General features: G+C 59.8%; 2 protein-coding genes and 1 long non-coding RNA gene across 9 annotated transcripts; 2 read left to right on the top strand and 1 right to left on the bottom strand.

The window, feature by feature from the left end:
• Positions 1 to 819: 819 nt before the first annotated feature.
• LTC4S (leukotriene C4 synthase) lies at positions 820 to 9,347 on the top strand. 5 transcript variants are annotated; one of them, XM_077911149.1, is made up of 5 exons: positions 1,422 to 1,665; positions 3,457 to 3,556; positions 3,667 to 3,737; positions 3,825 to 3,906; positions 4,064 to 4,313. In XM_077911149.1, the coding sequence occupies exons 1-5, from the start codon at positions 1,608 to 1,610 to the stop codon at positions 4,203 to 4,205; spliced, it is 453 nt and encodes a 150-aa protein (XP_077767275.1). In that variant the 5' UTR covers positions 1,422 to 1,607; the 3' UTR covers positions 4,206 to 4,313. The 5 variants fall into 5 exon arrangements, with proteins under 5 accessions (XP_077767274.1, XP_077767272.1, XP_077767277.1 ...); XM_077911148.1 differs by having other exon boundaries at positions 820 to 1,665; positions 3,474 to 3,556; positions 3,667 to 3,906; XM_077911146.1 differs by having other exon boundaries at positions 912 to 1,665; positions 3,667 to 3,906.
• MGAT4B (alpha-1,3-mannosyl-glycoprotein 4-beta-N-acetylglucosaminyltransferase B) lies at positions 5,286 to 15,119 on the bottom strand. 3 transcript variants are annotated; one of them, XM_077911134.1, is made up of 15 exons: positions 14,936 to 15,117; positions 9,693 to 9,878; positions 9,461 to 9,601; positions 9,239 to 9,372; positions 8,845 to 8,891; positions 8,417 to 8,530; positions 8,108 to 8,183; positions 7,865 to 7,979; positions 7,268 to 7,398; positions 7,024 to 7,131; positions 6,697 to 6,890; positions 6,243 to 6,321; positions 6,075 to 6,162; positions 5,869 to 5,981; positions 5,286 to 5,765 (listed from the first exon to the last, which is right to left on the bottom strand). In XM_077911134.1, the coding sequence occupies exons 1-15, from the start codon at positions 15,030 to 15,032 to the stop codon at positions 5,742 to 5,744; spliced, it is 1,647 nt and encodes a 548-aa protein (XP_077767260.1). In that variant the 5' UTR covers positions 15,033 to 15,117; the 3' UTR covers positions 5,286 to 5,741. The 3 variants fall into 3 exon arrangements, with proteins under 3 accessions (XP_077767260.1, XP_077767261.1, XP_077767262.1); XM_077911135.1 differs by lacking the exon at positions 14,936 to 15,117 and adding an exon at positions 14,520 to 14,592; XM_077911136.1 differs by lacking the exon at positions 8,417 to 8,530 and having other exon boundaries at positions 14,936 to 15,119.
• A 530-nt stretch (positions 15,120 to 15,649) lies between these two features.
• On the top strand, positions 15,650 to 20,820 carry LOC144321859 (uncharacterized). The gene is made up of 2 exons (XR_013387361.1): positions 15,650 to 16,354; positions 19,406 to 20,820. It is a non-coding gene; the product is annotated as an uncharacterized LOC144321859 (long non-coding RNA).
• The last annotated feature ends 3,652 nt before the right edge of the window (positions 20,821 to 24,472 follow it).

Below are 24,472 nucleotides of genomic sequence, written 5' to 3'. Positions count from 1 at the left end.
TTGCAGGGCAGTTGCCCCCAAGATCCAGCTGCTCTGTCCCTCCCGCAGCCTGGCCCGCGCTTGTCTGTGGCCTGTGCTCTCTGCCACTGCTGACCAAAACCTACCTCCCCCCAGCCTGAGCCGAAAGGAGAAGTGGCCGTCTTACAAAATGCCAAGGCTGCCTGGCTGGAGGGCTGTTCCAGGCCAGGTGGCCCCAGGGCTCCAGGACATCAGCTGCTCTCTCCTCCAAGCCTCACGTAGGCTCGATGTTCCTCAGGGTGGCCAGTGGCCATAAATGGCCCTCAGGAACCCTCTCCCCACCCTGAGTTCCCTTTCCTGGTATTCTAAGTTTCCAGAACGGCACCTCAGCATCTTGAGTTAGCCGTGGCTCACAGTCGTCCTGTGTCCTATGCCCATCCGTCAGGCCCAGGAGGCGGGGAAACAGCTCTGTCCACACCACAGGATCTGAGAATGGGAAGACCTCTGGAAGAAGGGATGCTGGGCAGGCAGAAACAGTAGGTGATGGTTCTGTGGTCGGGGCCCTGGGAGAGGATGGGTTCCATGATCCTCAACAGGCTGACCTACCCTGCCAGGCCAGCAAGGCCGCTTCAGGATGGCCCGTGTGCTGGGAGCCCAGGCAGCTGTGAGGCTGGCAGGCATTGGGTTTCCTGAGGGGAGCAGGGACTTGGCTGTGCGCCCACGTGGTCTGCATGCTTGGACTGCCCTGCATCGGAGTTACATGTTACATAACAGCCTGCTTGGGGAGTGGGGACACAGGTAAGTGGGTGTGTCTGGGGTGTGTGTGTGGGGGGGCTGGGAACCTTCTAGAATCCCTTAACCTGTGCCCAGATGAGAGATGACTGGGGCAAGGCAGGGCTTGGAAGGTACACTGGGGGTGGATTTGAGAATGAACAGGACTTGATGATCCGTGGGAGGTGGTAACCGTGGGTGGGGGTGTAGAGGGCTCAAGGAGGAGCCTCTGGTTTCCTGAGAACAAACCCAGGACATGAGGAAGTCTGGAGAGCCACCTGGGACGTGCTGAGGGCGTGGGCCTGGAGACACTGGGCCGACATGGGAGCCAGGCTTCCCCAAGGCTGCAGTGCGGATGCTTGGCTCGGCGAGCACTGGTGAGCACTGGACAAGGCACAGAAGAGGCAAGAATGACCCAGCAGGGGGCACCTGGGTGGCTCGGTCTGGTCAGTGTCTGACTCTGGTGTTGGCTCAGGTCATGATCCCAGGGTCTTGGGATCGAGCCCAGCATCAGGCTCCACTCTCAGAGCAGAGTGCTTGTCCCTCTCCTTCTGCTCCTCCCCCTGCTCACCCTCTCAGATAAATAAACAAACAAATAAATAAAATCTTGAAGACACAAAGAATGACTGGGAGGAAGTGGCCGGTTGTCCCTAGCCCACAGCTCCGTCCAGCCCTGGTTTCCGCCCAGCCAGCCTGCTCAGGCTCCTGGGCTCTCCCTGGCCCTGGTCACACCCCTTCCTCAGCTCCTCCAGTAGGGGCGGGGAGAGGGCCCAGCCTTCCTCTCCTGGGCCAGCCTCTCAAGTGAGCAGCCCAGGGCTGATAAGAGCTCCGCAGCTGTCTCTCACACACCAGCCTGGGCCCACAGAGCCGCCAGCACCATGAAGGATGAGGTGGCCCTTCTGGCCACTGTCACTCTCCTGGGAGTCCTGCTGCAAGGTGAACTAGCTCCTGTTTGGGAGGTGGGGGAGGGGCCCTGGGGAGGTGCTGGGGGGCCCAGGACCGGGGAGGGGTGGACTCGCCCAGACTGCTGGGGCTGGAGCTTTTCTGGCCCCAGTGAAGGCTGAGAAGCTGGCACCATCCTCAGGGCCAGGGAAAGCCCTGGAGGGAGGTCTGTGGGGTGAGCCGTGAAACCCTGGGCCAGGACCAGGGCTGAGAGGGGTGCCTGACTGAGGCGATAGCCAGCCAAATAGAAAAAGGGTCCTGAGGAACAACTGAGAGAGGCATGCCTTGTGTGAGCAAGGGGGTGGCATAAAGAACACTGGAAGGAGGGCAGGGGCTTCCGGAGCGGGTGGGGCATCCAAGGCCTTAGGCTATTGATTCTGTGATGGGAGGCGCCAGAATGAAAGGCTGACCTGCCGGTGGGGCAGCCGTGGGGCCCAGGGCAGCCCTCTCCCACTATCCTCTTTCTGGGAATCCCAGCAGGACCCAGCTCTGCCCTCTTCAAAGGCATCCTCTCTATGCTGGGATCACATGGAGCTGGACAGGGTTGGAACCTGTGCCCTGCCCTACCTACTCCACAAAGGTGCCCGGATGTTATCCTTATGGACTGTCCCTAGAGGACACATTCTCAGGCTGGATATTCTTGCCCCTTGGGGCACCGTCACTCCACACTGTCTGGGCTAGGACAAGGCACAGCCTGGGAAGGGGCCCTTCGGTGGGGGGGGGGGGCAGAGCACAGAGGCTGACTTGATCTGCTAGGCTAGCATGCTTGGCTCTTAGCCCCTCCTCAGTAGCCACAGGGCCCCCTCTAGGTCCTACACTGATGCACTGTTCCACAGCGCACTCGGGAGTAGACAGGTCTTCAGAGGGCCTGGCATCAAGAGCCCCAGGGCCCCTGGACTTGCTGGAAGACAACTAGCACTGGGGCTGTGTGTGTGTGTGTGTGTGTGTGTTTGTGTGTGTATGTTCAAGGCCTGGCCTGAGGCCAAGAGAAGGGCACCTGTGCACTTAGATCCTCTGGGTTTAGCCCACTCTCCACATCCACCCAAACCGGAATGGAGGGAGACAGAGCCCCACAGGCCCCCAGGGTTGGAGTAGAAGAGTCCCAGCAGCAACTGCCCTGGGGTAGGGGAGAGGATGTCTGTCAGATTTAGGTGGGGGTCCCAAACACCTGAACAGAGAAACTAAGGCAGGAGTCCATGCCAGTTTGGAGGCACAGTGATCCTGGCCTGAAGTAGGATCAACACCCCCCCCACACACACACTAGGCTCCGCAGGTGGGGACCAGGAACTGTAACCCCCAGGGTGTGTGCTCTCTTGCATCTGGAAGGATGAAGCCAACTCTGCCCTCCAGCCCTGATGATGGGACCCTCAAAGTCTAGGTGTCTATCTAGAGTGGGAGGTGGTCATTTGCCTGTGTTTTGCAAGTCAAAGTCAAAGGGTTTAGGAGCAAAGTCCAGAGCTTGCAGGCCCCTCCCAAGTCCAGGTGTACCCGCGACACTCCTCCTCCCCCTGGGTGGGGAGGGGGCGTGGGGGTGGGGGAACAGCGCTCCGGCATCCGGGCCGGCCCCCTGCCCTTCCCCTTGAGCATCTTGGATACCAAAAGCCCAGAAACAAGGGGTGGGGGCCGGAGGTCCCCTCAGGTTGGACTTCACTTATGTTCCAGGAGGGCTTAAAGGGGAGTCGTGACAGGTCAGCACGCAGAGAGAGAGGAGGAAAGGTGGGACCTAGACGGACGGCGCGGGCCTCCGGGGCGGCGGACCTGACTCCCGCCCATCCTCGCCCCCAGCCTATTTCTCCCTGCAGGTGATCTCGGCGCGCAGAGCCTTCCGCGTGTCGCCGCCGCTTACCACGGGGCCGCCGGAGTTCGAGCGCGTCTACCGAGCCCAGTGAGGCGGGCGGGGAGGGGGACCAGGAGGCGGAGGGCGCGGGGCCGGGCAGCGGCGGGGCCCCAGCCCGGTCCCCGCCGGCGCCCTCACACCGCCCGTTCCCACCGCAGAGTGAACTGCAGCGAGTACTTCCCACTGTTCCTCGCCGCGCTCTGGGTCGCCGGCGTCTTCTTCCACGAAGGTCTGGGCTCGGGACAGACGCGCACACACCCCGGGGCCCCGGGCCGCGCGCCAGGCGGCTCACGTGGCCGCCCCGGCCCTCTCGCAGGCACCGCGGCCCTGTGCGGGTTGGTCTACCTTTTCGCGCGCCTCCGCTACTTCCAGGGCTACGCGCGCTCGGCGCAGCAAAGGTGAGGATCCAGGCGGGTGGCGCGCGGCCCGGGCCCGGCGGGGGGGCGGGGTCTGGCCGGGGCGGGCCTGGCGGGGCCGGGGGGCTGGGGGCTGGGGGCGGGGGGCTGGGGGCGGGCCGCCGCCGTCCGCCCCGCCCCCGCTGAGCGCCCCCCGCAGACTGACCCCGCTGTACGCGAGCGCGCGCGCGCTCTGGCTGCTGATGGCGCTGGCGGCGCTCGGCCTGCTCGTCCACTTCCTCCCCCGCGCGCTGCGCGCCGCGCTCCTCGGACGGCTCGGGACGCTGCTGCCCAGGGCCTGAGACGGAGGACGCCGGGTCGGAGGAACCGGAGAAGAGCCGGAGCTTCCAAGAGGACAGGGGAGGGTGCTCGTCCTATCCCAGTCCCCTATTAAAGTGCCGGTGGCCGAACCCCGTGCGCAGTCTGGGTCGGAGGGACCGCGCAGCCCTGGGCCGCGGCGGGCTGCTGGGCTTCCCGGCAATGGGCCTCCCGGGGGCGGGGCTGCGGGAGAGGGGCCTCTCGGGCCCTGGGGACACACGCCGGCCCGCCGCCGCCCTTTCCGCGGGGCTCGCCCGCGGCCCCTCCCTGCGCCCAGCAGCTCGTCGCCTGTCCCCACCTCTGAGGCCTGCCTCCTCACTGTCTTCCAGCTGCCCCCTTCCTCGTCCCTGTCTTTCACAGCTGGCATCAGGGACGTTTTTGGGTCAGCGCTCGGTCCCTGGCGTTCAGCACGGTGTAATGTGCCGTGGGGGTAACGACCAGTGCCGTCAGTGTAGTTGGGACAGGCACTCTTGGGAAGCGTCTGGCTGCCTTGGGGGCCCAGACATGGGCAAGGCCTGCTGGCTGGCCAGAGCGTCCCAGAGGAGGTGATTTTTTTTAGCCAAGTCGGCAGAGGAGAGGAGCTTTCCAGGCAGGGCAGCCACTCTCGGGCAGGTCCCAGGGTGGGCGGGAAATCCTAAAATGTGTCAGAGCCCCTCCGGGCGCTGCAGAGGGTTGGCGACCTCCGATGAGGGCAGGGCAGGGCCCCGGACTCACAAAGTAGGAGGTCGGGGATGCCTTGGGTGTGGGAGGCGAAGGCTGGAGCAGGCAGTTGGGGCACGATGATAGGAGCTGGGGGGGCGTGTTTGGGGGGGCGGTCCTCAGTAAGCAGAGGCAGCTTTGGGTGCCCCACCTCAGATTCCACACCGCCTGCACCTTCGAGTCACCCACCCGGCGGCCTGGGCCTTCTGGTAAATGAGGGCAAGGTGATGCAGAGCTGTGTGGAGGGCGGACGTGGCGGCGGGCATGGGTGGCACTGCCTGGCTCCTGCCTCGCTCCTGGCCTCCGCCTGCAGCCACAGCTCTCTCACACTTACTCTCTCCCAACACTTATGCTGGAGGCATGGACTTCATTAACCCTTTATTACAAGTCACACTCTTATAGAAGTATATGTGGACTTACGTGAAAAAATCAAATGTATCCAAGAATAAAAAACACAGCACATAAAGTAGTATATGCATTCCAGTGTTCGCGCCAGAGACAGTGGGCGCCCAGGAAAAAAGCTCTTCTAAAAAGGCCTGGCTTGATAGCTCAAGCCTGCCAGGGATGTGAATGGTTCCAGGGCCGCAAGGGCCGGCCTCAGGCACAGTGTGGGGGGCGCCTGCCTCCTCCCGCGGCCGGGCGGGGGGGTTGGGGGCAGCACCAGCTCCTGGGGCCTCCGGGCCAGCGGCGATCCCAGGCCTGCGGAGCGGGGTGCCGGGCAGGAGCCCTTGGGCTGGCCCTCCGGGGGCAGCAGCGACGACATCCCAGGTATCCCAGGGGGCTTCAGGGCCAGCCAAAGTGCACTCTCAGAAGCCCTCCACTTAGTCGGCCTTTTTCAGGAAGATCTAAAAGAGCAGGGCTTGGGGTCAGCAGAGGCCTCAGAGCTGAGCCACCATCTGGCTACTGGGAAGGGTTCCTGGACGCCCCCCCCTCCCCATCCTGGCTTACCTCGCTCAGAATGACCCACACTGGGGAGTCTGTCTGGATGGAGAGGCGCAGTGCTTCCAGGGGGCCAAAGGCAGGGTCCACCTCGCCCTCTGCCACACCCTTATAGAAGGAGCCTGAGGAAAGGAGGGCAGCACTGAGCCACTGCCCCCAGACCTCTGCTCGCCCTGCCTCCACTCCTCATGTCCACCTGCCTGCCCCCCACTCACCTATCTGGAGGTAGCCATCAGGGCTCCGAGGGTACCGCAGGGTGGCTGAGCGGCCCTCCTGCAGGGCCTCCTTGTCTGACTGGGGGTTCTGGGGACAAAACAGAGCGCTGAAGCCGTGGCTGGGGGAGGGGCAGGCCTTCCTACACACCCGCGCCCTGCTACACTTACGTCAAAGGGCAGCACCTCCACAGAGGTGTTGAAGAGCTTGTCCTCTGGGTGCTCAATGTTTCCACTGCGGAAGAAGAACCTGCGGCCAGACAGGCCGGTGAGCTGCTGCAGGGCTGGGGCACTGCCCTGGCACTGTCTAGCAGAGGAGAAGCCACACCTGGGCCAGGAGTGTAGCAGGTAGGCCCTGGGGAGGCTGGGTAGGGCTCAGGGGGTGTGCAAGGGGACGGGAGTGCTGGCCGACATCACACAGTTAACTGTGGGCACCACCTGACTTAGTGTTTACAAAGTACCTACCATCACGAAGCCTATTCTTCAGATAAGGACAGTGAGGTTAAGTGATTTGCTGGGGGTCAAAGAGGGCATGTGCAGGTCCAGAAATTGGTGGTGAGGCTTCTATCCTGGTGGCCACCCTGCCCCTCCCCCAAGGTGGACCCTAGGGGGTGCCGGCACTGACCGCTCAAGGCGCAGCGGTTGGAAGAAGCGGAAGCGGATGAAGTCCCCTGCGGCAGGCGTAAAGGCCCAGAAGAAATCCTCACGTAGGTAGGCCTTCTCCAGGGTGAAGTGCTGGTATGTCTTGAGGCTTGTGCTCACCTCGGCCGGTGGGTTCACATGCTCCTTCCTCAGTGCCTGCTTCCCAAAGTCCTTGTCCTGTGGCCAAGGAGATACAGCAGAGCTGGAGAGGGCCCCCCCAGACTTGCGCTGTCCACTCCGCACCCCCGGCACCCCACCGCAGCCCCAGCTCTGCCCACACCCAGGCAAGCCCAAGGATAGTATAGCCCACCTTCAGTTTCTGAATCTTGCCCGCCAGCGAGGAGTGCGTGCCCACGTGCTGGAAGAGGGAAGGCTTGAAGCGGATCCGCAGGTTGGCCTTCTGCCGGTCACAGTGCTTCTGCAGAGAGATTGTGACAGCCTAGGGCTCAGCTAGGCTGCTCTGCTGTCCCCTTATGTCAGGTGCCACATGGACACTGACATGGTCCATGCTGGAGGCTGCGTGCCCCCCCACCCTTTGTGCAGCCCAGGCTCACCGCATCCTTCTCGGGGTTGCAGACCTTCACCCACAGAATATGGTCCAGGAGCCAGTCAATGGGCTTGTCCCGGTAGAACATGAGGATGAATTCCACAATCAGGCTCAGGTCCAACGACTTAAACATCTTTCCTGGGGGTGGGAAAGGGTGCTAGGTGGGCCTACTGCTTCTTTTTTTTTTTTTTTTTTTTTAAATTTTATTTATTTATGATAGTCACATAGAGAGAGAGAGAGAGAGAGAGAGAGAGAGAGGCAGAGACACAGGCAGAGGGAGAAGCAGGCTCCATGCACCGGGAGCCCGACGTGGGATTCGATCCCGGGTCTCCAGGATCGCGCCCTGGGCCAAAGGCAGGCGCCAAACCGCTGCGCCACCCAGGGATCCCGGGCCTACTGCTTCTTAATCTCTGGGGGCCCGGGCTGGGGTCACCAGGGAGGCTCCCAGTGCAAGCCCTACAGCCAGCTGCAGGCAGGTGCAGACACAAGGGTACAGAAGGAGGTGGTGAGCCCTGACATCTGGAAGCCAAGGGCAGCTGGACTGAGGAGCCCCGGTCAGGTCAGGGGTGTGGGGTGCTGGGTGGTGGGGTGGGGGGTGGCGTACCAATGAAGCCCAGCTGGGAGAACTCCAGGATCATCCAGTCCTCCGAGGGCTGCTGGAGAGCGAAGGTCTTCATGGTGCTCAGGTAGTTGGGCCTGGCTACAATGTCGTCCTCCAGCTGCACAGTGTGGGGTAGAAGGGGGCCTGGACTCAGCATGGGCACAGGGGCGTGGTAGGGCGGGGCTTACCACCAGCCCCAGCCAGGGTCCAGGTCTCTGGGGGGCAAGGCAAGGTCTCAGTGCTGACCTGCACGTAGTAGATGCCTTTGGACTGTGCGTACATCATGAGGAAGCAGTAATCGAGGTTCTGTTTGGTCCTCCACCTGTGGACCAGGGGCAGGGGCTCATGGGCTCGGACCCTTCCACCTCCAGTGTGGCTACCACAGAGGCCACGGATTGGGTCGGCCTCCCACCCCAACCCCATGCGGGGGTCCTCCGGTGGAGACATGGAGGTACTGCAAGGAAATGCCTGCCACTCAGGCACCAGCCAACCAGGTTCTCCACTCTGGTGGGCAGGTTGCGGAGGGAGGCACCTGGTCGGGTGTGGTGCTCCTACCTGACTCTCTCCTTGGGGTCCCCAAAGGACTCTCGGAGGCGGGAGAAGTCAGGGTAGAAGTGGGGGTCAGGGGAGATGACCTCCAGGAGCCCGGAATGGATCTCCGTGGGGAACCTGGGAACGGGGAAGGCCAGTGGGTGTGCAGCCTCCTGGCACTGCAGCTGGGGCAGGGCTGAGCTAGACAGAGCCTGTCCCTTTGGTAAGGCCCTCGGGGCAGCTATCACACAACACTGTGCCCACCCTGCTGAGGCACAGACGCTCCAGAAAGCTGGGCTGCCTCTACGCACCCACCCATTTTCAGCAAAGATGGGAAGCACCCTCTCCCACACTGGGAAAGCAGCATCACATAGGAGGAACCGGCACTTGCCTGCCCCACTAGCGAAGCCCCTGCCCCACCAGCTTTGGGTTGTGTGTGCGCCAGTACTCACAAGGCTTTGATGTTCTCTGTCACCACCGAGGTATACTGTGGGTCAGTCTGTGGGGAGACCAAGTGCCCTCCCTAAGCCTGGCTGTCACCCCCATTCGGCCTGGAAGAAGGGGCTGAGGGGATGGGTGCGGCCTCCAGAGGACCCCGTGCACTGCGGGCCCTGGGGTGGGGTGGCCCAGGTAACTGGCGTTTCCACCAGGGGACGCTGAATGGGACTTTCTCTCTAACTTGTCTTAAATTTGTGAATGAAACTGACAACTGAACTTTGAAGTTTCTTCCCCCTCCAGAATGCTACTCTGTTGTCCTTTCTCTTTCTTGCTATTTTTGTTCCGCGGTTCTCTGCAGGCTCTGACCTCTCCCCACCCCCTCCAGCCCCCGCGCCCCAGGCCACTCGCCTCGGCGATCAGCACCACGATGACCGAGTCCTCCTTCTCCTGCGGGCTCAGCTCCGAGATGAGCGAGTGCAGCGTGTCTGTCAGGTACGAGTGCACCTCGCGCCGCACACTGGGGATGCCCATCACTACCGACACTGCGGGGGTGGGGGGGGAGAGCGCGTACTGCAGGACGCCGGGCCCGCCCCCGCCCCCGCCCCCGCCCCCGCCGGGCCGCGCCCCTACCTCCGGTGCGGCCCTGGCCCACACGCACGGCGGGCTGCAGACTGCTTTCCTTGGCCAGCAGGTGCGGCAGGTGGTGGAAGACGGTGGGCAGGTGCAGCACGTGCTTGTGGGAGACGTTCCACGGCTTCAGTCTGGGATCCTCTGGGGTGGGGGCCCAGGAAGGGACGCGTCAGAGCGGGCGGCCGGCCGTCGGCCCCGCCTTCCCTGCCCCGGGCGCGGCGCCGGCGCTCACCAGTTAGGCGGGCCCAGGTGCGATTGCCCTCCCCCTCTCGCAGCGCCTGCCTCTCCGCCACGGCCCTCTTGATCTCGTCCAGCACCAGGTTGAGCTCCTTGGAGCGCTTGAGGCTCTCCTGCTCGGCCGCATGCAGCCGGTCACGCAGCGCCAGGAACTCCCGCTGGTACACGTCCACCACATCGCCTGCGGGTGGTTGGTTCGCACGCTGTCACCAGGGGGCAGCCGAGCATTGCCCTACTGTCCCTTGAGTGTGCCAGCAGCACATTCTTGTGCCCATCTGTGCGATAGCCTATCTACATCTGTTCTTGTGCCTGCCCACATGCCAGCTAAGGGTGTGGGGGTGGTGGTGAGAGGTGGGTAGTGTACATAGGGTCAGTCTAAAGTCACAGTGACACCCGGGGGAAGGGGTAACTCTCCCCCTATCCTGTTCACCTTTGAGAAGACTTCTGGGGGAGGGCTACAGGATCACTTCCCGCCCCAAGTGGGGGAATCCTTAGACTGAATCTTTACCCAGTGGCTTCCAAAGACCCCTCTTGCTTCTTTCTGCTGTTTCTGCTCCTCCCAGGAGGTTGGATACCCAAGGTCCCAACCAGGGCAGGACCCAGCCCTTGCTCAAGAGGGTTCTTAGCTCCCTGCTTTCAGCCTCTACCCTTTGCTCCCCACCCATGTTCACAGAGGGCCCTCTGGGAATAACCCTCTCTGGAGGCTCTCATCCTGTCCTCCAAGTAGGACTGGGCCCCAGTGCCTATTCTGCTCCGGATTTTTGGTCTCACGGGCTGGCTGCTGTGGTTATGGCCTCCCAGTGCTCTGATGAGCAGATGAAACTGAGCAACTAGTCCCTGGTCATTCAGTGTGAGTCAGCAGTAGAGAGGGAACATGGCTCTGCTTGCAGACCTGCTCCTCCAGAGACCTGTATGCAAGCGCCTCCTGGAAGGGTCTGTGCACCATCCCAGGAGGACTGGTGTTAGAACCTCCAGACGCGCCCCAGCTGTGGGCATTAGGGGTGCAGGCAGGCCAGGAGCAGCACCAAGGTAGGGCTTCCTGACAGTGCTCAGGGATCCCCAGGGTGCCGGGCACCTGGCTCCTCTGGTCTGGCAGGAACCAGTGAGCAAGGAGACAAACAACATCCCCTCCCCTGCAGCCTATGCAGCTGGGTCACACGGGGCTGTGCACTTAAGGACCCTTCTAATCTTGCTTCTGCTCTATTTGCCATCCCAGACAACTGCTGGCTTTGCGGGGGCTGTCTCTTCTGCCTGGGAGCCCCCTTTCTCTTCTGGGTCTAATGAAAACCCACATAGCCTTCAAGGCTGTTTCAAAGTCTAGTTTTTAAGGCTAGAAAACCTTCCGGAACTCCCCTCTCATCTCAAGGCAGCTCTTCTGTTCCCTGATTCCCTGGTGGGGTCCCAGCCCTCAGAATGCCCTGGGATAGTGCTGCCACCAAAGGTCATGACCAAGGCAAAGTTCTGTCATTTCAGGATTACATTCCCCCTTAAGCTGCAGGGGCAGAGGTCTAAGTGCTAAATCCTAGAGGAAGAGGAAGAGGAGGAGGTGGGGGGTTGGGGAGGGGTGGGGAGGTGAGCCAAGTAAACCCTCCCTGAGACACTCCATACTCTTCTGCTGGCCCCACAGGGACAGCCCTGCAGGGGGAGGGAGGGGAGAGTTGGGTTACAAGATCTGTGAGGCTCTGTGCTGCTGGGTTCAGTGGCCAGGTTACCCTGGAAACCTGACCCCTTGAACAGGAGCCAGCCACCCCAACAAACACTCTCCCACCCCGGCCCAGAGTTGGGGCCGCCCCACAGGGAACAGAGACTGGAGGTGCTGAGGCCCCCAGGAGGGAGTTCAGAGCTGCTCTGTTTCATGGGGGAGGCTGGAGGCCCCACTCCTCTCTGACTGCGGCCCCACCCTGGCCTTCTCTGTTATGTAGGCTGAGCTCTGTTTAACCTGCACCTGCCTGGGCAACAAGCCAGGTGGGCAGGAGTGAGCACCTGAGTCTCCCTTGGCCACCGAGGCCTGAGCACAGCTGGCTTCCTACCATGGCCGCCGTTCCTAGGGGCCTCCCGCAACCCAGGGCCGGAGCTTCCTCTGTTTACCAGGAGGTGATAGGCCCTGGCTCCCTGCCCACACCAACTCTAATGTCACTTCCCTCAACACTGCAGGCCCTGTTCCTCGGCAGCCCACCCCTACTCCCACCCTGCCTGCAAGGTCCCTGGCCTGACCACTGTCCTTGACTTCTCTGGTCCTGGGTCCCCTCTGTCCTTGCCTGTCAAAGCCAGAAACTCAAGCTCTGTGCCTGCCTTCCAGTGGGCTCAGCCTTATGTGCCAGGGCTCCGCCAAGCCATCCTGGCACCCCCACAACCTTTTTGGTCTGGGTGGCTGACGTGCTGAACAGGCTGGGGGGGATGCACAGCTCAAGGGATGGGAGGGGCAAAAGCCTAGGGAGCCCCTGGCCTCTGGGAGGGCAGGAAAGAAGTTCCTGGCAGCAAGGGCTGAGGGCACTTTGACCTCTCCTTCCCTCTCTACCTTCCTAGCCCAGGGAAGGAGGGTGGAGGGCCTGGCCCAGGTGCAGCTGGCCCTGGAGAAGGACTGGGCTGTGGCCCCGATCGTGGCACCTCTCTCACCACTCCCCCCACCCGAAGGCAGGCAGAGTAATCAGGACACCTGAGGCCCACGGACTACAGTCATCTCCCTGGTTCCCTCTTGATTGAAAAAACAGACTCACAGAGCCAAGCTGGGCACAGACCATGTGCCAGGTACCTAAGGAAGGGGAAAGGGGCTCAGAGGGGTCCAGGCAGGTGCCCGGTCCAGTGAAGGTATGGGGTGAACCTGTAGGCAGGGTGGGGGTTCAGAGAGGGGCAGGTGTTCCTTTCCTCTCCAGACCTTACCACCACCCCACAACTGTGTTTGCTGGACTCCAGGCTGCTGGGCTGTGGGGGAGGGTGGAGGCTGGCCGGCCCCACAGTCTGCTGTTCTCTCTGGGGATGGGGATGGGTCTTCAGCAGGTGCTTGGCTGAGGGCTACAGTCGGAGCACTAGTGGGGCTGTTGCACAGGTCTGGTTAAGGCTGGATATGAAAGTGGGCCCCAAACCTGGGTCCTGGGTCCTGGGTCCAGCTTGCCAAGGCCTCTATGTCCTTTCTGGTCCTTGGCCCTGGGCTTCCGGGAAGCCACCTGCTCCTGCTGTCTGCTTCCTCTTTGGCTCCCAGCCCACCTTTCTTACAGATCTGAATTCCTCTGCCCTTTCCCTAAGTACTGGTGCCTGCACCGACCCTAGCCTAGACCCCACACCCCCTGCGGCTGGAAGCTGGGGTCAAGTCTGGCCTCAGACTGGCTCAGTCTGGCTTTCCCAAACACATTTGTCTATATGCACAAATGAGAAAGGTTTGCCTAAGAGCCCAGATTCAGGCTTTTCAGGAGGCCTCCAGAGACCTGACCTTACTGGGGTCTCCTAAAACACTGATAGCTCTTGACAAGGAAGTGCCATGCCACCCCCTCGCCATGACTCACAGGCTCTTAGGCTTCTGTGAGGACCCCTGCAACCAAGCCCCGCGCCTCTTTGGCGGGGGTGCTCTTCTACTCCCCAGGCCCTTGGAGTGCCAGCCTCCTGGATGACCCCCCTCAGAGACAGGGAGCCTCCGAGGCTCCCAGCTGGAGCCTCTGGTACCCACCCTCCCTCTGCTGCTCCTGGAGATCAGTTCCCTGTGGCCAGCCAGGCTCCCAAAGAAGGGGTTGTGGTGGGGGTCCCTGAACTGCAACTCTTGATGTCAGGCTGAGGGCACGTGGCTGTTGTACGAGGCCGAACCACAGTGGCGTGGCTGAGGACAGGGTGCAAGGGCTCATCACCCACCCACAAGCAGACTGGCGTGCCATAGCCCATTAGATCTAGCCCCACCTTGGCCTCCATGCCTGTCTGCTTACGGGGCTACTCTCCCAAAAGTCCAAAATGCCATCCTCCTGGTGACACACCCACATCCAGAGAACTCTGCCCAGGTGACACACCCTACTTACAGACCCACAGAGAACTCTGGCCCAGCCATGCACTTCCTGTGCCAAGCCCTAGGGATCTCCCCTCAGGGCCTCTGGAGCCCTAAGACCCCAACCCAAACAGGTTGGTAGACTGCAGCAGGCTAGGCTGGGCTGGTCAGGCAGGAGACAGGTGGGGGCTGTTGGGGCTTGGAGGGTCCAGAAGATTCCAGATCCCTCCTCAGTCTTTCCTCCTCCAGCTCCATTTAGCATGGGGTTGGGGATAAGGGAAGCAGGAGGTAGGAGGGAGGCAGAGGGTCAGCTGGCCTCAGCCTGATCCTGCTTAGACCTCCTGCAGGAAGGCCAGGAGGCAGGAAGGAAGCAGCTCTTCCCGGAGGCTCTTATGCTACATGTAGGCCGGGTGGACAAGGCCTGTGAGGGCCTCCTCACCCTCCACCAGGGCCCCACTCAGCCCCAGCCATCCCAACCAACCCCAAGCAACTCCAGCCAGGGCTGTGGCCTGCCCCCACCCCTGCCCCAAGTGTGCTGACCAAGCTCAGAGGGCTTTGGTGGTGGACTGGCCAGCCTACCCAAACTTCAGGTGGGGGGTGGAGTTTGATGGGACCACACAAAATAAGTTATCCGGGAGCCGGGGCTGCGCTGGCTCCTCATGAGGCTCGTCAGAGGAAGGCTTCTCCAGCACCCAGGTCCTGGCAGAGGAATCCTGGGGCCAGATGTCCTGGAGGAGGGCTGCGGGGGCGCAGGGAGCAGTCGGCCACAGTGGGCTGGGGGTGGAGAGCTGGGTGGGCTGGGGAGTGCTGCCTGGACGTGGCTGCCCCCACACACCCGTTTCAGGGACGCTGTACCTGCTCCTCTCCAGGTGCCTGGAGAAGGGACCCCTGGGGACCACCTGGCCACAGCCATCTCTTGACCTTGTGTAAACTCAAGGTCCCCCAGCTGAGCAGCGGGAGAGCCCAGCCCCAGCGTCGCGCGCGACCGTCGTCCCGCAGGCGGGTCCCGGGGTCCCGAGCGTCCCACTGGGCCCCCGCTGACGGCTCGGCGCGGCCCGGCCCAGGCCAGAGGAGAACGTCGCTATTCCGGCAGCAAACAAGTGGGGGCGAGGAGGGGAGGGGCGTCCCCCGCGCGCCCGGGCGGGGAAGGGGCGCCTGCGTCGGCTTCCGGCCGCCTCCCGCCGCCACGGGCCGGACCCCGCTCCGGCCGCCGGCGCCCAGGTGAGCCCAGGTGTGGACGCGGCGCGGGGCCGGGGGAGGGGCGCGCTCACCTTTCTGGCCGCCGAGCGCCGCGTACCAGGAGAGCGAGAGGAAGGCGCACAGGCAGAAGAGCAGCAGCGTCAGGAAGGTGCCATTGCGGAGCCTCATCTCCTCGGGTGCGCGGCGGGCGCCGGCGGGGCCGAGGCCGCATGGCCCGGGGAAGCGGGGCCGGGGCGCGGGGACCGGGAGGCGGCGGGGGCCCCGGCCCCGGGGCGGGGAGGAGCTGGGGGCCCGGGGCCGGGCGGGGGCGCGGGGCAGGCGGCGCGGGCGGCCTCGGCGGGGCGGCGGGGCGGCGGGGCGGCGGGGCGGCGGGGCGGCGGGGCCGAGCCGGGCAGGGCTGGGCTGGGCTGGGCTGGGCTGGGCTGGGCGGCGAGAGCCGCGGCCCGGCCTGGATCCGGGGCCGCCGCGGAGTCGGCAACGCAGGGCGGGGCGGCCCGGATTTAAAGGGGCCGCGTCACCCGCTGCCTCCACCAGCACCGCGAGGGGGCGGGGCGCGGCCCGGGCACCGTGGCCCCCGCGTGGGCGAGCGCGGGAGGGCTGCGGAGAGGCGGCCCCCTCCCCACCCCGGACCCCGGCTTCTCAAGCCCCTCATCAGGACCCACCTCCCCCTACCTCCGGCGGCGACCCCGCTCCGGCGCTCGCCGGGACCCTCGGGCCCCGCCCCCGGGCCTAGGCCGGGCGGGGGGGCAGGTGCGGCGGGGGCTGGCGGCGCCCCGCCTGGGGAGGCCGGCCCCGGCCCCCTGCCCGCCCCACGTCCCGGGCGCTGGCGCTTCCGCTTCCTGGGCCGGCCTCCGGTCGGCGGGGTGCAGGTGCGCCGGGCTCGGGAGGCGCTCCTGCCGCGCAGGGTACGGACAGCGGGTCGTTTTCAGGAGCCAGAGAGCCGCTGCGACGTGGTGTTGGGCACAGTGACCGGCCCAGGCTGTGGACCGGGGCTGGCTGCCGGGGTGATGGCGCTGGTGGGCGGGAGGCAGGGGCACCCCGAACGGCGCAGCGCCTCTCCCCTCACTGCGGGGCGCCGACGCCTCCGTTCTTTCCCCTAGCCTCTGGGAAACCGACGGGGTACGAACAATAACGGATTCATCCCACCGAGGGTCAGGGCAGACCTTTGGGGAGCGCCCTTGCAGGGTTCCTGAGAGTCCCGGCTCCGGGCCCTGCCTGCAAGCTCCGCCCCCTGGGGGAGGCTGAGGCTGGGGCCGGGGAGGGGTTTCTGACTGGGAGTCACTGGGGGTGTCGGTTCCAGCCCAGGTCCACACCTGCGGACAGGCTGTGCTCCCAGGAGCACGGTAGGGTCTGGGCATCAGCGTCTGCGGGGGTATTTCTGCCAGGGGCAGGTGAGGCAGGGCCCCTGGCTGCTTCAGGACTTCATCCTGGGGCCTGATGGAATGACCGGCCTCCATTCTCCGGCAGGCGGGAATCCAACACTGACACAGGTACCACTCACTCTCTCTCTCTCTCTCTAAAAGATTTAATTAATTAATTAATTAATCAATTATGAGACACAACAGAGAGAGGCAGAGACACAGGCAGAGGGAGAAGCAGGCTCCATGCAGGGAGCCCAGGAACACGATCTGAGAGATCTGAGCCGGAGGCAGACACCTGACCACTGAGCCACCCAGGCGCCCTAACCACTCTCTCTACTTGGAATGAACTTTATTATTTTAAAAGTTTTCTTTTAGAGAGGGGGAAGAAGGGGTAGAGGGAGAGGGAGAGAATCTCAAGCAGAGTCCTCCCGGAGTCTAGAGCCCGACTCCTGGGGGGAGAAGGGGTTGATCCCAGGATGCTGAGATCATGACCTGAGCCCAAACCAAGAGTCTTTCACTTAACCTACTGAGCCACCAATCCACCCCCTAATGAACTTGATGAACTGACACCAGGCCTTGTTGAAGTGTTCTGAAGGAAACTTATGTTCCTGTGTATTCCTTTACAAGACATCTTCTGTTTGTGGCCAGAGATGATGGTTTTTCATGTGGACTGTGATACAGAGGGTTTACATTTTTTTCATTTTACATGTGTCTGTAATCTTATAAGTGAGTTAAGGAAAACTATTAAAGCAATAAAAATTAAAGAGATGGCTTGTCTGCGACAGAAGTTTAGGAAACTTATCTGAGTCCCCTCCCACCGGTGCTCTGGCTTTGCGGATGGAGGAACTGGAATTAAGGAGGCCCTGGATGGGGGCAGAATCCTGAAGATTGCAAGGCCTCTATCAGGAATGGGACTATCCAGACCACGGTGGGGGGCCTTGGGAAGTGTGAGATCTGGAGTGAAGGGGAGCAGAGACTGCCTGGAGGGTGTAGGCTGGACAGGGCCACACGCCCAAGCAGATGGCTGTGGCTCGGCAGCCATGGGGTCCAGGCTATGGCCTTTGAGGGCAATCTCTCCAGACCCCCCCAGCCAAGCTGCCCGTCTGTACCTCCTCCCCACTGTCCCATCAGAACCTCAGGAGGGGGTCCTCTGGGCCACATACTCATGCAGGGGCAGAGTGGGCACCCACCCATGCCTGAATGTCCTGCCGGACATTGTGCTTTGAGGAAGAGAAATCCCCGAGGAAAGCTGCTGCTGCCCCCAGAAGGGGGCTGGAAGTGGGGCTCTTTTCATATGGAAAGAGCAGAAGCCTAAGGGGCCTGCAGAAGTGACAGTGGGGGGGGGGGCAGTTCCTTAATTCCTGCATTTATTGGTTCCTTCATTCCACCCACTGTTGTTGGGGAGGGGGGGCTTGGTCCTCCTGAGTGGGGGCTTTGGCCTGACCCTCAGAGTAGCTGCTGCAGCCCCAGTTTTATCCTCTGGAACAGGGACAGTAGCTGCTGGGCACCTGTGCAGTTTTTTAAAGCTCTTTAGTTCTTCATAGACTGTCTGCAGCCAGACCCCCTCCAGGCCCTTTTAGGCCTAGCAATAGCACCTGCTCAACCAAGGGTTCAGCTTCTTTGCTTGGGGACAGCAAGCAACTCTGATCCCCACCCAGGATAGAGCATGGAGCCAATGGGCCTTCTCCCCAGACCCATTGGGCGCTTCTTCCTTTGTTCTTGCTTCCTACAGAATGAAAATGTCCTCGTGTTGGGATCACAGCCCTCAGCCCACTTTACCTTCCTGGAGATTTTCTGGGATGGCCCTTGGTGGTGGTTGGTCCTTTCATCCTTTACTGGGCTGCTGCTGCTGCTTTTTCTCTCTTTCTCTCTCTTTTATTTAAGATTTTATTTATTTATTTGAGAGAGCACAAGCAGCGGGGAGAGGCAGAGGCAGAGGGAGAAGGAAAAGCAAGCTCCGAGGTGAGCAGGGAGCCCAATGTGGGGCTTGATCCCAGGACCCCGGGATCATGACCTGAGCCAAAGGCAGACACTTAACCGACTGAGCCACTCAGGTCCTGCTTTACTGGGCTTCTTAACCTGTGGTCAGCGACTCAGAATTGGAGAGGTCTAGGAGTTAAGATGAGAAAGGAAAAAAAATTCATCTTTATTTTTACTAATCTGTAACTGAAACTTGGTGGTTCCTTCAATTATGAACAGAGGCAGCAAAGTCCAGCAGAGTTAGCGATACTTGTCACCATCACACAGAAACCACAAGGATTTTCATGCTACAGCATCGCAAACACCTCCAAATAGCAGTGACATGCTTCTACTTGGCGATTCTGGTGTTTATTAGTCCTGCCTCTCTATATTATAAGTGAATGAGTTAATAAAGAACCACAGGTGGGGTGCTGGCTCAGTTGGTAGAGCATGCAACGCTTTTATTTATTTTTTTTAAAGATTTTATTTATTTATTTATTCATGAGAGACATAGAGAGGCAGAGACACAGAGGGAGAAGCAGGCTCCCTGTAGGGAGCCCTATGTGGGACTTGATCTTGGAACCCCGGGTTCATGACCTGAGGCAAAGGCAGATGGTCAACCACAAAGCCACCCAGGTGCCCCTAGAACATGTAACTCTTGATCTCAGGGTCATGAGTTCAAGCCCCACACTGGGTGTAGGCTTACTTAAAAAAAAAAAAAAAAAAAGGATTACAGGGGCTTGTTGCAAATTTATGTTTTTTTGTTTTTTATATATTTCTTATTTTTTTATAGATTCGTTTTTCTTAATTTTTATTTATTTACGATAGTCACACAGAGAGAGAGAGAGGCAGAGACATAGGCAGAGGGAGAAGCAGGCTCCATGCACTGGGAGCCCGACGCGGGATTCGATCCCGGGTCTCCAGGATCACACCCTGGGCCAAAGGCAGGCGCTAAACCGCTGCACCACCCAGGGATCCCTATTTCTTATTTTTTAAGTAGGCCCCATGCCCAGCGTCGGGCTTGAATGCAGGACCCTGAGATCAAGGGTTGCATCCTGTGCAGACTGAGCCAGTTCCTCAGCTGTGATTCTTTATTTACTCATTTGTGTTTTTATATTTTCATATTTGCATTTCAATATTAGTACTCCTTTTGTAATGCAATATATTGTATTTTAAGCATTTCAAAACATGGTTCTAACCAAAATCTTTTGTCTTTTCCAGATGCTAAAGGAATCCCCACCCCTGTGAGAGTTTGGAAGTCTTGCCCCAAGCCTCAGCTGGCCCTTCTTTCCTTGGATGCCTCATTTCCATTTTCATTCATAACAAATGATCTGAAGTTCACCACGTGCCAGACAAGCTTGAGTTACCAGTGACGGGGATGCACGTGTGCCAACATCTACCTGGTCTCTGCCCTGCCACAGTCTGTCCCGGCCACTCTACTCAGTGCTAGAAAGGTCCATGGAGCTCAAAAAGCTTAAAGTGGGTGGGGGGAGGATTACCTTGTCCAGAGATAGTGGGCTTCCCTGGGAAGATGGGGTTATTAATATGACCCAGGGAGAAGAAGTTGCCTCAGCAAAGGTCACCAGCTGGATCAGCATATGCAAATGCCGCTGTGGAAGGAGTCCCCAGGCAGGCCTGGCTACAGCTCAGTGAGAGAAGGGGCAGGGGGCAGACAGGAGCAGAGCAGAGCAGTGGGACCTTGCACACCTTGTCAGGAATTGGGGTTTTTACCCTCAGAGCTGTGGGGAACATCCAGAACATGTCAGGGCGCCATGGGATTGAGACAGTCATACCTACATTTTGAAATGATTCCCGACAGCAGGCAGGGATGAGGGACTGGAGAGAGAGAAAGAGAGGAAGCAGGGGAGGAGGCAGCAGCTGTTGTAGGTGAAGGAGTCCAGAATACATCACTGTAGCCTGGAAATCATTTTGGGCCGGAAGCATTTGAAAATGGGCTTTTCCTTGAACTGCCTTTTCTGCCTAAAAGCAAGGCCTCCCCAAATAACTCAATTGTCCTAAAATCTGCTCCAGATTGGCTTTTATCACCTGATAAATCCATTGTCACAAAAGCATCAATAATATCTCATCTAGGGCAGCCCGGGTGGCTCAGAGGTTTAGCACCACCTTCGGCCTAGGGTGTGATCCTGGAGACCCTGGATCGAGTCCCATGTCGGGCTCCCTGCGTGGAGCCTGCTTCTCTCTCTGCCTGTGTCTCTGCCTCTCTCTCAGTCTGTGTCTCTCATAAATAAATAAATAAATCTTTAAAAAAGTAATAATAATATCTCTCATCTATTCTGAGGGCCCATTTATCTTTTCTAAAAGTCATTTGTTGGGCAGCCCAGGTGGCGCAGCGGTTTAGCGCCACCTGCAGCCCGGGGCGTGATGCTGGAGACCCGGGATCGAGTCCCACGTCAGGTTCCCTGCATGGAGCCTGCTTCTCCCTCTGCCTGTGTCTCTGTCTCTGCCTGTCTCTCTCTCTCTCTCTTCTCTCTATGAATAAATAAATAAATAATCTTTCAAAAAAGTCATTTGTCTTCCTTGGAAGTACCTTCTCCTCTGCTTCCCCTGGTAAGTTGGTATATAAGCCCCCAAATTCTAACTGCCTAGTACTTGAATAAAAATCTGTCTTTTCTCTTGCTCACCTGGTCAATTTAATTCACAGGCCCTAGTTACAGAACCTAAAAGTTTTCCATTCTGTCCTGATGTAGGCATCTGGGAGAGACATGGTCTGGGATGGGGGGCAGAGGGTTGGAGATGGGAAGTAGATAGGTTCAGGACAACCATTAGGGGATTGTATATCATTGAGGTTGAGAGCATGGATGGGAGAGGCAGCCTGCCTGGGTTTGGAATTCTGGGTCCACCACTATGTGACACAGCTGTTGTGACTTTGGGCAAGTTACTTAATCTTTTCTGTGCTTATTTCCCTGGGGTGTAAAATGGGGATAATAGGGTAGGCTTAATAACCCCAAAGTTCTAGGGATCCCTGGGTGGCGCAGCGGTTTGGCGCCTGCCTTTGGCCCAGGGCGCGATCCTGGAGACCCGGGATCGAATCCCACGTTGGGCTCCCGGTGCATGGAGCCTGCTTCTCCCTCTGCCTGTGTCTCTGCCTCTCTCTCTCTCTCTCTCTCTCTCTCTGTGACTATCATAAATAAATAAAAAAATTAAAAAAAAAATAACCCCAAAGTTCTATGATTTAGTAAAGGTATATTTCTCAAAGCCACCTATCTCTCAAGGGTCATCTGGGAACTCTGCTCCTGGTATTTCCTGCTCAGGTTTCAGGTGTGTAACCATCTAAACATTACAGGCTTCCCTGGACAGGGAGGGAGAGCTCTAGAAATTCTGGCCCTGGTAAATAAATAAATGCTCTGGCATGTAAGTGATGCATGGCTCTTCTCTGAGGTCCTGGGCTGGAATAAATCACATGATGTTGCCTCAGGGGAGTGGGTGAGTTAATATATATAAAATATTCAGAATACTTCCTGGCATAAGAGAAGCACTGTGCGAGTATTTTTCCTGTTCTTATCAGGACGTAAAATCAACAGGAACTGCTGGTGGTCTGAGGGCACCCCAGGTTGCCAGCCTGCATTGTTGAGTGTCATTGCCATTGGGAGCCCTGGGGCAGGCACGCGTGGTGGTTTAGTACCCTTGGAGACAACTGACCAAGACCCAGATAGGCTGGTTTAAGACATCTTGTGACACAGTGTCGGGCCTGCCGGGATCTGGCAGCTCGGAGGCCGAGGTCAGGATCGGCGACCAGCTTGGGTTACAGCCCAGCCCCGACCCAGGGTGCTCCGGAGCTCTGGCTGGCCTAACTTGGTTCATATACCTCGGGCACCCGGCCCTCGGTGCTGGAAAGAAATGAATCCTTAAAGGAGCATTTCCATCCAGAAAAATGGGTAGAAATTGGGAATGCATTTAAAATGCACGAGGGAGGGCTATAAACTTCCTTCTGGGGAATCCCTGGGTGGCGCAGCGGTTTGGAGCCTGCCTTTGGCCCAGGGCGGGATCCTGGAGACCCGGGATCGAATCCCACGTCGGGCTCCCGGTGCATGGAGCCTGCTTCTCCCTCTGCCTGTGTCTCTGCCTCTCTCTCTCTCTCTCTGTGAGACTATCATAAATAAATAAAAATTTATAAAAAAAAAAAAAAACAACTTCCTTCTGTCACCCGAACTCTTGTCAAGGAGAACTTCAGTGCCCCCCATTGGCTTCCAGAATGGAAGCCCCCATTGGCAGACCCCAAGAGTGGGGAGTGTGGGTCCTTACAGCCCAGGGAGGGGGGTGGGCTATATCTTGTCAGTATCTGCGAACACTCCCGATCAAATTCTTCCCACCAGACATGCTTTAATCAGTTCCCAGTGGAGGCCATCCTGCCTCCTGTAGGCCCAGGCCCTGTGGGCTTCCGGGCCTCTCTCCTCAGCTCAGAACTGCCAGACTGGGACTCCTGGGCTCCAGGCACAGTTGGGCGCCAGGGATCCAGCCTCAGCCCCCTGGGCCCTAGGATGCCATTCCCTTGTCCTCTCCTCTGGTCACCTGTGGGAGCCCGGCGCATCTCCTGCTCCATGATCGGGGGCCAGCTGGAACGTGGTGGCCAGGCAAGGTGGTGGCAGAGTCTTTACTTGGGCCACCATGGGAGGGGGTTGCTTGGGACTCCCTTTTCACAGGGAGCCAGTGCTGTTCCAAGGAGGATCCCTTGCAGTACCTGCTCCCTAGCATCAGGGCTACAGCGATGTTGGACTCTGTCCAACACTAACACCACCCCCACACACCCCAAAATGGTCCCTGAGCTCCACATACCAGGTACAGGGACATGGGCAGGTACAGGGACATGGGCAGGACAAAAGGTGCCCACAGCCTGCCCTGGCCGCAGAGGGCATGCAGGGACGTGGAGGAGGAACCGAGCTAGGCATGCTGGGAAGAGGGGATCCCTGGCTCGGGGCACATGGGGCCTGGACAATGTGGTGAGCCCCTCTGCAGCAAGCTGGAGAAGACGGGTGGGGAAGTGGGCGGGCAGACCCCGGCGGTGAGAGCTGTTAGGGCACTGGACTTTGGAGCATAAGAAAGCCTAGTAACTTTTCCAGAAGGTTTTCAATAGGACTTGGGCAGGTGGGGGTGGACATGGCTGGAAGCCACTGACCCCAAGCCCTTGCTTTTTCTCTGGAAAGCATGGCTCTCATTTCAGGCACCCTCTCATTGCCTGGCCTGGGATGGGAGCCTCTAGGAGACTGCATGCTGACCTCTCTTCCACCTGGCCCAGAACTGGGAGCCCCTGCACCCTCCTTCCTCACTGCCTCTTCCCCTCTACCTCGAGCTGCTGTCACCTGGTCTGCAGGCCAAGATGCCTCCTCTGGTCTCTGCCTCCGTGGACTGGCCTGGGGTGCCTTGACCCATCCGGGGTCCCTGTACTGTTTCATCACAGTCTCCTACCCTATACCTCCTGGCTTCTCCATTTATGAATCCAGAACCGTCTGCTGGACCAGTGCCCCTGCTGGGATCTCCATGGGGCAAGGACCTGCCCTGGCCTGGGGGCCCAGAGACACACACCTGAGAAGGAGCTGCCCAGTGGGCACCAGTAGGGGGTGTTGAGGATGAGGTCAGGTCTAGTCTCTCCCCAGGTGGCCCAGGGCTCCCTCCAGGGACCCCTAACTTGGCTCAAGCTCCTGGCCAGGTGTGCAGGACTGGGGTCTTAGCTAGAGAGGTGCCACCCAGTGGGCTAGTGCTTCTGCCCAGCTCAGGCTCCGAGCTTTCTGATACATATTTATTTACACCCAGCACCCAAATTAGGCTTTGGCCTGCCTCCTTTTGCTCCCTCAGCATTGGTGAGAGCTGCCTCCGTGGCCCACTGCCCATGGAGGGGAACCAGCAGGTGTGGGCGGTGCCCCGTCTGGGACCCAAGTGTCCTGCCCCTGAGGGATGGTATGCAGGCAGCTGAGCCCAGAATGCTGGTCCAGCCATCCACCAGCAGCCATGGGAGCACTCCCATTCCCTGGCACCTCAGCATTACCTACCTCTCCAATCCTGCCTCTCCCTCATGATGCATGCCTTGAGACCCTTTTCTCCTCCCTCCCTCCCTCCCTCCCTCCCTTCTCTCTCTCTCTCTCTCTTTCTTTCTCTCTTTCAGATTTTATTTATTTATTCATGAGAGACACAGAGAGGCAGAGACACAGGCAGAGACAGAAGCAGGCTCCATGCAGGGAGCCTGATGCAGGACTCAATCCCAGGACTCCAGGATCACACCCTGGGCTGAAGGCAGGCGCTCAACTGCTGAGCCACCCAGGGATCTCCGAGACC

The sequence above is a fragment of the Canis aureus genome, chromosome 10, assembly GCF_053574225.1.
Source record: "Canis aureus isolate CA01 chromosome 10, VMU_Caureus_v.1.0, whole genome shotgun sequence".
Taxonomy (NCBI): domain Eukaryota; kingdom Metazoa; phylum Chordata; class Mammalia; order Carnivora; family Canidae; genus Canis; species Canis aureus.
Note: the sequence above shows the minus strand (reverse complement) of the source record. Positions and strands in the feature narration are given on the sequence as shown.